This window comes from Vigna unguiculata, chromosome 7 (genome assembly GCF_037176805.1).
Source record: "Vigna unguiculata cultivar grain cowpea cultivar isolate G323 ecotype 2 chromosome 7, ASM3717680v1, whole genome shotgun sequence".
NCBI classification, from domain to species: domain Eukaryota; kingdom Viridiplantae; phylum Streptophyta; class Magnoliopsida; order Fabales; family Fabaceae; genus Vigna; species Vigna unguiculata.
Window position 1 is genome coordinate 10,088,075 of NC_140798.1, and position 11,793 is coordinate 10,099,867.

The window sequence follows — 11,793 nt, forward strand, 5'->3', positions numbered from 1 at the left end:
TGTTGAGATTAGATGCAATGAACTGAATTCTTGTGTATTTTATGATGTTAATTCATATGCTTTTCCATTTCTATGTTAGCATTTAATTTCCATGCTTAATGCTTGCTTTGGTTTGGCCACCCATGCATGATTTATGGATCTTGAGGTGTTGGAAAATGTCTTTTGAACCTATAATTGAAATTGAATGCCTAATGGAGCTTGTATCTAGGGATAGAACATGATTCATTAGTAATCTTAAGACTCTTGAACTTAATGCATGATTTGACTTGTTGAGGATTCAAGGAATTGAAACTTGATGAGTTATCATAGACTCAAAGTTGCTAGGAATAGGATTTGAGTATTTTTGTGAGTTGATTTTGGCATGAAATTGGAATTGAGATGTTTGTGAATGTATGAGAATAATGTGAATGAAATCTAGTCTTGACAATTGTATATAATCTATGTTAAATTTTTGTTGCACACCAACTTTTTTTATTTACTTGTTTTCCCACATCTTTCTCTAGTTTTGTGTGCTCAAAAGATTGGAGTGGAGTTGGTCATCCTTCATTCGAGAAGTTAGCTCTAAGAATTGGTTAAAAGTGATATGTATTCTGGTTTTTTAGAGAAAGGATTTGAGTGATCCCTCCATACTCTTAATCTGGCAGAGAGAAACACCTATAGGGAGTGTGAAATAAATTGTGTTTTTCCTAACCTGGTTTTCTGTGTTGCAACGTTAGATATCCCTTTTTTTCTTAGTTTTTTGATGTAGTCTTAATGTACTGGTGCAAAAAAAAAAAATTGAATGTGGGTTGGCTTCAGTTGGAGACATAATGACCCTATCTTGAGTTGGGGCTGCAAGTGAAATTACTCCACGTTTGAGCCAATTATCACATGGCAGATTTGGAAGTGAAATTGTGGTGTAGTGTGTTTTTGGAAACATGTTGGAGTGGTACCTTGTCACATCAGATGGACCCGTTTGTGTAGCAGCTTCCTTCGGTGCAACATACGAACCTTGGAGAGGTGTAGTGCAAGCAAAATCTGACACACTTTTCTAGTGCAACTGGAACGTGAATTAGTGGTTGCTTGGACAGTTGCCTCCCTTGCCTAAGCGGTGTAAATTGTAGTTTTTGTGTCCAAATTTTGGTCTCGTTTAGATTGGTTATAATTTTCAAGTAACAACAACCTATATTTGGGCTAGTGAATGATAGTGAAAACACTAGCTTTTGGAATCACTCTTTTGGTACAATCTAGAAGAAGTTGATGGTGATTCCTCTAGTGTCTTAATTGGAGATTTTGGATGCAACTACTACGTGAATCATTGTTTGGTAACAACCTGTTCAGATCCCATTTGGTGCCAACCATTAAAAAAAGCAAGTGCGTTGTGAATTAAGTGTAGAATATGCTTTAAACAGTGAAAGCAAAGGTATTGGTGTGCAACGTGGTGGACAATTGGCACCGAATTGTTGCCACGTTCATCCACTCAATCCTAATGAAACATTCAATTGCCAAGTGGAGCTAGGAGTTATTATTGATTCATCAAGTGGTTGGGATAATAACCAATTTTGGTTACGTCAGGGTGGTGATTCTTAGACAACAGTTTTGGCACGTTGTAACAGCAAATATCAGATTAAATTTCTTTCGGTAGTACTATATTGGCACAATTTGAGAACGGTACATCTAGTGCAACAAATTTCTTCAGTGGTTGTGGTTCGATGATGAGAAGTAAACAAATTATGGTGTCATTGAATGTTTTGTGCAAGTCAATTCCTTAACTCACTAAGAAACATTTTCAAGCGGTGCAACTTATGTAATTAGAGATGTTCATTATGTTTGGTTGAATTAGTTTGGCAACATGCATAATAGGAATGTTTATTTCTCTTTTGTCTCAAGCGGTGGCAACCCTTCTGGTTGATTTTGGAAGCCTTTTAGTGCAACAATTTTCTTCTGTTGACTTCATCACTCAACAACAACCAATTTTGGGTTCTAATAGCTTGGAGTTCGAGTGGTTGCAGCTTGAATCATGGTGCCTTCATAACAAACCTTTCTTGTCACATTCATGGGAATTGGAAGCATGACAGAACCAAGTCGATGTAGCAGCTATTGGGTAACTAAAGCAAGCGTTTGGCAACAACATACTTTTTTTAAACGGTGGTGGCATAGTTAAAAGGGCTGAATTGGCAACAACATTTAAGTCCATTCGGTGGCAGTTGGAACTTTGATGTAGCAGTGCAGTATTTTGAATTGAGTTGGTGGCTCTTTTTTGGTGCAGCGTGGTGATTTGATCCATTCGGTGGCAACCTCCTCTTGATATAGCGTTAAGTTTCAAGAGTTAAGGGTCCAATTACACAACAACTGAAACGTTGCTGCCTTGCTAAAATTGCAATATGCAACACAACATCTTTTAGCAACCAAACGGTGCATTGACTTTAAGTTGGCAGTGTTTTGGTTGAAGTGGTACACAGTCCCAAATTTGTTCCGAGTTGGCAGCATAATATGGTTTTATGATTCAATGGGTTTAGCACATTGTAGTAGTAGCTACATTTGGTGCACTGAATGGGATCACAATTTGTGATTGGAAATTTCAGACGATGCGATATAAAAAGTTTTGTCCTTTCTCTTTTGGTTGACTTGGTGCTTGCATTCATCCAAACCTGGTTTATCAAATGTGGCCACTAGAATTTGTGGTTGAATTCTCTCCAAAAGGGAAGGATGATGAAGGCATGACCAACAGAAGGGTGGTGCCCAACGAGAGCGACACGTCTTGAAAACTTCACATATGTTATTTTGTGTTTTCTTTAATTAACGGTTGTATTTAGGAGTTAAGCCATGCTTAGTTTGACCTATTTTTAGGACAACTTACTCTTAGACTATAAATAGAGAGAGTTTCCTTCATTGTAAAGACAGATTTGATGAATTGAGAGTTTCTCTACACCTTTGAATGTGTCAAATCTCACAATCTTATCTTGGGTGCTTCACCCAAGTGGTGACAATGGTCTTATTTTGAGTTTTCCGCTCAAGTGGCGACCTTTCCTTCACTTATCTTGGCGTTATCTCTAAGTGGTGTGACCTCCTCTGTTTGCTCCGCCTTCCAATCGATCCGCGTTTCGACGTCACCCCATGTTTCACCCCCTTCGCATTTTGTTGTTCTTCGTTTTCCCTCGTTTAATTATGTATTCATAAGTGTTTGTGGTTACGTATCTCGTTTTCCCCTTTATTTTGTGTTTGTAAGTGTTTGTGGTGCCCTTAGTCCAACCCATTTATGTTTGTGCATCCTTTCACGAACCCTAGCAAGCGTTTCTCCCCAATTTCGAACTTCGTCCTCCATTAAATAGGATTATTAAAACGTTTTGGAACATAAAGAACATCTTTAAGGTTGAGGAAGGGTAAAAGAGAAACATTACAACCACTAGTTTTTAGGATACGAGTCTCATTGGAAACAATAATGTGGTTGTCGAAAAGAGAAACATACAATGTTGAAAGAGATTAATGAAGGGTAATATGGCTTATCGCACTCAAGTCTAGAACCCAAGAGTCCTTACATAAAGTTTTAGAAACATTAAAAGAAGAACTGGAGTTCTTACCAATCATGGCTAGAGAGAAAGTATCAGAAGGTGGCTTATTAATAGACTCCATGAGAGATTTCAGACATTCAATTTCAACACGAAATGCATGTACCTCTGAAGTTAGAAGATTAACATTGCTTAGTGGAGTTGTCATGCTTAAGTAAATAATAGGGATTCCTTAACCTCCTCTTAATTAAAAGAGAACAATAATACCAAAAGTTTCGGTAGTGGTAGTGGTAACAATAGCAACAATTCTAACAATGGCAATGGAAGGAGCTCCGACAACAGTTCCAACAAAAGTCCAATGATAGTATAGCGACAACGACTTCAATGATGGCTTCGCCAATAGTTCTAACAAAGGTCTAGCGACAATTCTGGTGGACAAAAAACGAGGTGCAACAATGATGACAAAACCACAAGTTAGGTACACTTTAGACAATCTCTATATTTGAAAGAAATGGATGTACTTTATGTAACTCTTAAAAGAAACCGTAACTAATACACTAGAAAAAATATACAAAAACACGACTATCAATCTTGAAAGCTATGTTGCCAACTTGAAAGAATTAATATAAAAGAAAATAAATTTGTATTGAAATTGTTTATGTGGAAAGAATACACAAACTTGTATATATGGAGAACTCTAACCACTCTAATCTTAAAATAATAGTTACAAATTGAGCCGATTCTTTTAACAACTTTTAGCACATTTAATATTCTACCAACTACTTCTATAAATATATCTATAAATATATTTAATAATTAATTACCTAAACATGATGAAAGATTACATAGAGTCACATTTCTCGACGCTTAGTTTATAAATACCCACTCTATATACACCATGTGTTGTATGACGAAAAGGAGAGTAGACTTGATAACTACAACACCCACTGGCGACAAATTATTTATTATCTTTGTAATGAAAAGAAGGTATGTGAAATTTTCCATCTGTTGAGGAAAACGATAATTTCATAAATGTAAAATCTCTTTCGAAAATTGAATCACAATAAGAATTATCCAAGAGAAAACATCCTTCACATGAAAGGCCACGTATTAATATTTGCACTCAAAGCTATGGCAAACAAATGGAATTCTATTACAATATGAATTACAAGTTCCTTGGCATCAAGGAAGCCTGAAAGTTGTATGTGGATTGATTTGCCACAGGCTTACAGACAAACCAAATTCTTATCAACACAAATACGTATATAGAAAGAAACCACTCTTCATCAAGATACAGAAAATGATTAACTAAGAAATTGGAAGAGGAGCACCATTCCACTCTCCAAGGCATTCCAAAAGAGGATCAATGATTTTCCCTTGGCACATGGCAGTGAACACCTTGTCACACTCTTCACCGGGTGAGATAACCTTTTCACCAGTCAGCAACGATGTCCCTAACTCCTCTCTCACAAACTTGTACAACGGGTAAGACCTACATTCCTTGATCTTGTTGGGAATTGCACACTGGTCATTCTCATACGCAAGTCTTGCACCTTCCACTTCCTTAGGCAAGAGGGTCTTCAACTCCTCCTCAAAAGATGCAATCTTTTGGAAGATCGATGTGTTCAAGTTCTTCTCATTCTCTCCATTGGCCAATGCATACTCCACAAGCACTTGCCTCAGTTTCTGCATCAAAGGGTACGTGCCACTGCAGGGGTCGTCAATGTAGGCATACGTGTACTCTCTATCAACAACTTTCAACAAGTCTTTCTCACAAAATCTGGAAGGGTGAAGTTCTCCATTGACACCTGTGGTGAGAGTCCTCTTGGCAACTTGGCTCACCACATTCTTCACAGTGTTCTTCAAATTCTCCTCCAAATGCCTCAAGTCAATGGCCTGGCAAAGCGCAACGAGGAAAGTTGAAGACATCAGCTTCAGGATCTCAACAGCCTCGTTGGTTTTCCTAGACGAAATCAACCCCAAAGAGTTCACATCTTGGTTGTGTTGCTCCGCGCTTTGGACATGGCTGGTCACAGGGTTAGCCAAATACTGGAGTTCGGAGCAGTAAGAAGCCATGGCAATTTCAGCTCCCTTGAAACCGTAATCCAAGCTGGGGTTTCTGCTGGCAGTGAGATTCGAAGGCAATCCATTGTTGTAATAGTCATTGACAAGCTCAGAGAATTGAGCGAACATGAGTTTGCCAATGGAAGCAAGAGCCAAACGGGTGTTATCCATGGAGACTCCAATGGGAGTTCCTTGGAAGTTACCACCATGCAAGGCCTTGTTCCTTGACACATCAATCAAAGGGTTGTCGTTGACCGAGTTTATCTCCCTCTCAATGGACTTGGTAGAGAACCTGATCACTTCAATCTGAGGACCAAGCCATTGGGGTGAAGTTCTAAGGGCATAGCGATCTTGTTTGGGTTTCTGCAAAGGATCAACCTCGTGCATCTTCTTCGCAGCTTTGATGTAAGAGCTTCCATCCAAAATGTGTTCCATGATAGCTGCAGCTTCAATCTGGCCAGGGTGGTGCTTCAGCTTGTGAGTCAAATGATCAGTGAACTCGGGCTTTCCTTGCATCACTTCAGCAAACACTGCTGAGATAACTTCGGACAAGACAGCGAGAATGTTTGCTTCGAAGAGAACAATGGAGGCCAAGCCAGAGCCAACAGCTGTACCATTCACAAGGGCAAGCCCTTCCTTAGGTTGCAACTCAAAGAACTCGGAACCGATGTTGGCCAATTCAAAGGCTTCCTTAGCATTCAGAATCTCCCCAGAGGGACCCACAGCCTTGGAGTTTGGTCTGCCAGTTAACAAACCGGCAATGTACGACAAAGGTACGAGATCACCAGATGCTGTTATTGTTCCCCTGAGTGGCAAACATGGAGTAACGTTGTTGTTCAACAGCTTGGTGATGGCCTCCAAAATTTCAAATCTGATTCCGGAGTAACCTTGGAGAAGAGTGTTCACTCTCACAAGCATGGCTGCTCTGGTTGCAGTGTGGGGTAGGGTGCAATTTGACTCTGTACCGTTTCCAAATATCCCAGCATTCAAAAACCTGAAAGAACAATAAATTTTTTAAAAAGGATTAAGAATTATGAACCTTTTATAATTAGCTAAGTAATAAATAATATGATGCAGTTGGGTGGGGAATTAGGTGAAGGCATCAACGTACAAAACCAAGAAAATAAATTCATGAACACTTCTTTCGGAATAGACACCATGATAAGTATAGGAAAAAAAAAAGAAAAATAAATAATTGACATGACTAGGTAGCTGATGTCATAAAAAATAAAATAAAAAGTTGAACTTTTAATTTGGTGTAATAAATTTGCACAAAAAAAAAAAATAGAAAATTGAGGTAAGGAGTCAAAGATGGGGTGTTTGGACTTGGAAAGGTAGGAAGGCTAGGCAGTCTCACCAACCTCGCGTCACGTGCAAATAAACAACTGGCGTGATGTTTTCCTTTAATGAGTGAACTCGCCACTCGGCCGTTTCAACTCAACAGGACCTCGAGTTCAGATCCAGGTACTATTTGGACTCGTACAAATCTCCTTCGGGCCAGCTCGTGTCATGTCTTTTTATCTCTTTCTAGGCCCTCGTGTCGTGTCATTTTATCGGAAGGAAAATATTCAGCTCGTGTCAAGTTTTTCTCATGAAAATGATTTTTTAACGAATAATTATTGGAAGAAAAATAATTTTTTAATAATTAAATTTTCAAAATATTTTTATAATCTAAAATGATATTTTTTAAGTGGTCTTTTATCATCTATGATAACTTCTAATTCTAAGTGATCTTTTAAATGATTTTTTTTTATATATTTCAATATATCATTTCACTCATACTCATACTTTCCTCGTACTCAAATTGTAAAAAAAAAATGGTCAATTTGGATTCACACAAATCTCTTTCGAGGCCAGCTCGTATTCTTTTTATTGTTCTCCACTTAAAAGGGTTAAAACCACGTTTATTATTTATTATTTGTTCACCGCAAAATAGCTCGATGTTATTATTATGATAATAAATGAGCATATATTAATTATTATAATAATTTTTACATCAATCGTTAGTCCAAAGAGTTTCTATTTTTATATAAAAACAAAATTGTTCCAGTAATGGTCAATTTGCCATTGTTTAAACACCAGTTAAAGTATTTTTACCTGAAACCTCTCTAAACTAAAAGTAAAATACTGAGCCAACATAATACCAAATCTCATAAAACGCTTTTAAAAAATGTTATCGTATTAGAAGAAAAAAAAATATACAACTATAACTAAAAGTAAAAGTATAGCATATTAAACTAATTTTTTTTAGTATAAGACACCAACTCGCTCTAGTAAAAAGAAAATATTACGAAATATTTGTGTGGTAGGTGAGCCAACTTATCGACATCTTTTCTCAACCATGAGAAATGAATAACAAAAATTATGTTCGTCTAAATTCGTTAATTAGGTGGTGGTGAATGTTTTAGGTAACCGAGCAACAATAATTTACTTAAGAGAAATGAAAGCAGTAATAAAATAAAAAAAAAATAAAAGACACAAAAAAAAAATAAAAGACACATGGGTAGGTGCATGGGTAATATAAAACTAGTACGGACAACAAAAACAGAAGATAAACAAGATTTAATAATATATAAAGGGATAAAGAAACATAAAATAATATATGATGGGATAAAGGAAGAGTAATGGAAGAGTAATTTAAAACGTAAACATGAAGTAGATCGTCCATCAATAATTATTTCTCATAATGAAAGAGGAAAGGAAAATAGAAAACAAACAGAGAAAACTAAAAAAATAAAAATAAAAATACTACTAGCCTAATTCATTAAAAGTCAACTAATTGTGTGGATTCAAATTTTTCCATACATTTCTTATTTTCCAAACACGCCAGCAAAAGTGTTAAAAAAAAAATCTTGTTCAGCAATGAATTTATGAAAAACAATTTGTTTTTTTTTTTTTTCATTTTATGATAATTCATCATGCAACTTTTCTTCACGATGCTGCACCACAGTTACAAGTTCGACAGAAACAAAAAAGAAAGAGATGTTACTTGTGAAATACGTTTTAAGATCAATATAGTAAAACCGCAAGAAGAAAAAAAGAAGGAGAAACATCTAATTTGTAATACAGGAGTTGCTGTGTTTATGCATGACATGTTGAAAGATGCGGTGATTCACGAGGTGCAACAACAGAAGTTGCAGATGAGCATGTGTAACGTAATAATGCATACTCAGAGAGAAGAGAGAGAGAGAGAGAGATTTTATTGAAAAAGTGATAATAATGACCTGATAAGCTCCTTCTGCAAGGCGCCACCTTGTTTGGTACGGCGGTGGGAGGTGGCACCGAAGCCGGTGGTGACACCGTAACTGTCGGTGCCCTTGTCCATGCTGTCCATGACCCAGTCACTGCTGGCCTTGACGCCGGCCCTGGCGGCCTCCGCCAGCTCGACCTTGAGACCCTGATCGTGCGCCGCAATGGCCGCGACCTGAGCGACGGTGAGCGTCTCGCCGCCGAGGCGCACGGCGGGCTTGCGGTAGTCGGCGACCATGCGCTTGACCTCGTCGAGATGGGTTCCCGAGAGCGCGTGGGCCGCGGCGGCCCAGTTGAGCGGGTCCCCCGCGGCATTGGCGGCAGTGACGCAAAAAGCGTCCTTACCATTGGGGATTGTTGCGTCCATTTGAGTTAGTGGCGCGTTTGGGTAGGTGAGTGGGGGAAGCGGGTTTAAATAAAGGAATGAGGAGACGGAGAGAGGAGAAGGAGTTCCTGAGCGTAGTAATGTGGTGAATGATTAGTTTGGTTCGTGAGTGGGGTTATATATAACGGAGAGTGTTAAGGCCGTAGCGAATCTGGAGCGTTGGTGTCTGGTAGGTGGGTATAAAGGGTGGTAACGATGCACAAGGGGTAGTGAAGGGGGTTGGTGGAGAAATAATGACAAGCGTTGGATTACCAGACCAAATCAGCGGCTCTCCTTCCGCGACGTGGCAATTTCTTTCCCCTTCTCTGGGTGCGATGTCACCCTTGTGGACTAGAACCCACTTAGCCACTTCCCTACCAACACAGGACGTGGAATACAACACAAACATAAATTATATCCTAACTCTTTTTTTCTTTTTTCCAATTTTTTATTACAAATTTTAAAAATTTGTTTTTTTCTAACCACTTAAACAAAGCTTTTATTATACATACAGAGGTGTTAATTAAGCATGAGTTGGATTGGAAAAAGATAGGAATGAAGAAAAGAAAAACAATTGTGATGTTGTTATAATAATAATAATTCGAAATAAGAATGGAGCATGAAAAGGACGTGGCCATGGCAGAGTACAGAGGGAGGTAAAGAAATTAAGATGCAGCAAGTATTTATGGCAGGTGATACTATTTCGAAAAATAGGATAAAGATTAACTAGTGTTTCGTTTCGGTTAGTTGTAGATCAATGTTCAACTAAATAACTGGGACTGTCTATATTGAAGTAATTAATTTACAGAGCTAGGTCTTGTTCTTGTTACTACTATGTTGCCTTAAAAAAAATGGTAAACATGAATAAAAACAAAAAAAGAAATGAATATTTGGTTGGATTTTTAAAATTAGATAGTATCCTTAAAAGATGTTGTGAAGTCAAGTAGAACATTTTTGTGCGGCCCTCATTCCTGGGATCAGAAGGGAATGGTTTGGATCATGAACATGGTCTCACGTGCCAAAACAAAGAAACAGAAAAACACGTAAAATAATAAAAGAATTTTGTTCTTCCACATGCAGTTAATTATTGGATCAGTAACTACAGTATTTGCAAATTTACTGGTGCTTTTGGAACACTTGATCAATGTTCAATAATTATGAGTTTCGACACTGGGTTCCACGCGTTCCAACCCTTTCCTTTGTCTATCGTGGTCAGTGACCATCACATACAATAAACGTTTTACATTTTACGATAAACGTTTTAAATTTTAAGTTTAAATTCTTTTGGGTCTTATTTCTGTTTGTTAAATTTATTTTTTATTTTTGTTTTGTGTAAAATTAGGTCTATTTTTTTTTCTAATTTTTGTCAATTTAATTATTTTTTCTAACCGTGTTTAAATAATTGACGTCAATAAGCAGTGTATGTCACGTGTTAGTCATATATATATATATATATATATATATATATATATATATATATTTTAAATTAAATTTTAAATTATTATCTACGTGTAAAGTCAATATCGTATCACGTTTCAATGTTATGTTAGTACATGTCACTTTATGGTCATGTCCTTTTGTTTAATTTAGTCAATATTTTTGTTCACTTCATTGACTATTATTTTTGTTTAATTTAGTCGCAATTTTGGTTAAAATGAAACAACTTTATTCATTTGAAATTGAGATTAAATTAGAGACCAATTATAATTTTTTATTTATAATAGTGACTATTTTAGTACTAATAATTTTTTATTTAATAATTTGGTATCTAAATTTATCATTATAATGAATAACACCTTTTGGTCACTATAATTAATTATTAACGAAATATTTTTTTTTAATGAATCAAAGCCAAATAATACAAATTTCATTATATGCTATGAATTTTAATCGAGTTGGACTAAATTTAAATAAATGAATTAGTCAGATTTTTTGGTGAGATAATAACGATATAAATTTGTCCCTTGCTCATTTGGATTGGACATTCATTATCGTGTTTTATATTTTTATTCAATATTGTTTAATAATATCTATATTTTGAAAACAGAATTTGTAAAATAAATAATTCCACTTATACGACTACAAATGGCTATTATAAGTTGCCCTAAACAATTTTTTTTATTTATTTTTAGTGAAGATGAGAAAGTATAAGCAAAATTATAATTAGTAATATCTTTTATTGGATATCTCAACAGATATAATTATAAAATTAATTCTCAAATAATTAGATAAAATATGAATTTGAATAATTTTGCATTTTAAATTCAAGGTTCATTCTTACCTTGATTAACTAGCTATTGTTAAGTAGTAAATAGATTATTATGTATACAAATATATATATATGTATGTATATTATTTTGTTAACAAAAAGCATAATTAAGTAAAGGGTCATGCAAGTGTTCTAAGAGTACTTGTTAAGAATAATTAATATGCATTAAATTTTACAAAAGTTTATAGTTAATTGTTATATTAAATGAATTTTGATTTAATAATCATTAATGGAGTTTTACTTTATTTAGAGAACAAAAATGTCCATAAATATTACATAACTATATTTAATATTTTATTTAATATACACAAATAAAAAGTTAAAAAATAATAAAATAAATATTTTTTAATATTGTTAAA

The 11,793-nt window shown here is 35.7% G+C and overlaps 1 protein-coding gene across 1 annotated transcript; it reads right to left on the bottom strand.

Annotated features, from left to right (window-relative positions):
- Positions 1–4,578: 4,578 nt before the first annotated feature.
- Positions 4,579–9,284, bottom strand: LOC114192381 (phenylalanine ammonia-lyase class 2). The gene is made up of 2 exons (XM_028082088.2): positions 8,777–9,284; positions 4,579–6,546 (listed from the first exon to the last, which is right to left on the bottom strand). Exons 1-2 carry the CDS (start codon positions 9,166–9,168, stop codon positions 4,797–4,799), a joined length of 2,142 nt encoding a protein of 713 aa, XP_027937889.1. The 5' UTR covers positions 9,169–9,284; the 3' UTR covers positions 4,579–4,796.
- Between the last annotated feature and the right edge of the window lie 2,509 nt (positions 9,285–11,793).

Bases quoted from the DNA above. Each gene is read 5' to 3' on its own strand.
- LOC114192381 (XM_028082088.2), bottom strand. From the start codon at position 9,168: ATGGACGCAACAATCCCCAATGGTAAGGACGCTTTTTGCGTCACTGCC. The intron at 6,547-8,776 runs GTCATTATTATC...TTGTTCTTTCAG, and splicing joins TTGCAGAAGGAGCTTATCAG to GTTTTTGAATGCTGGGATAT.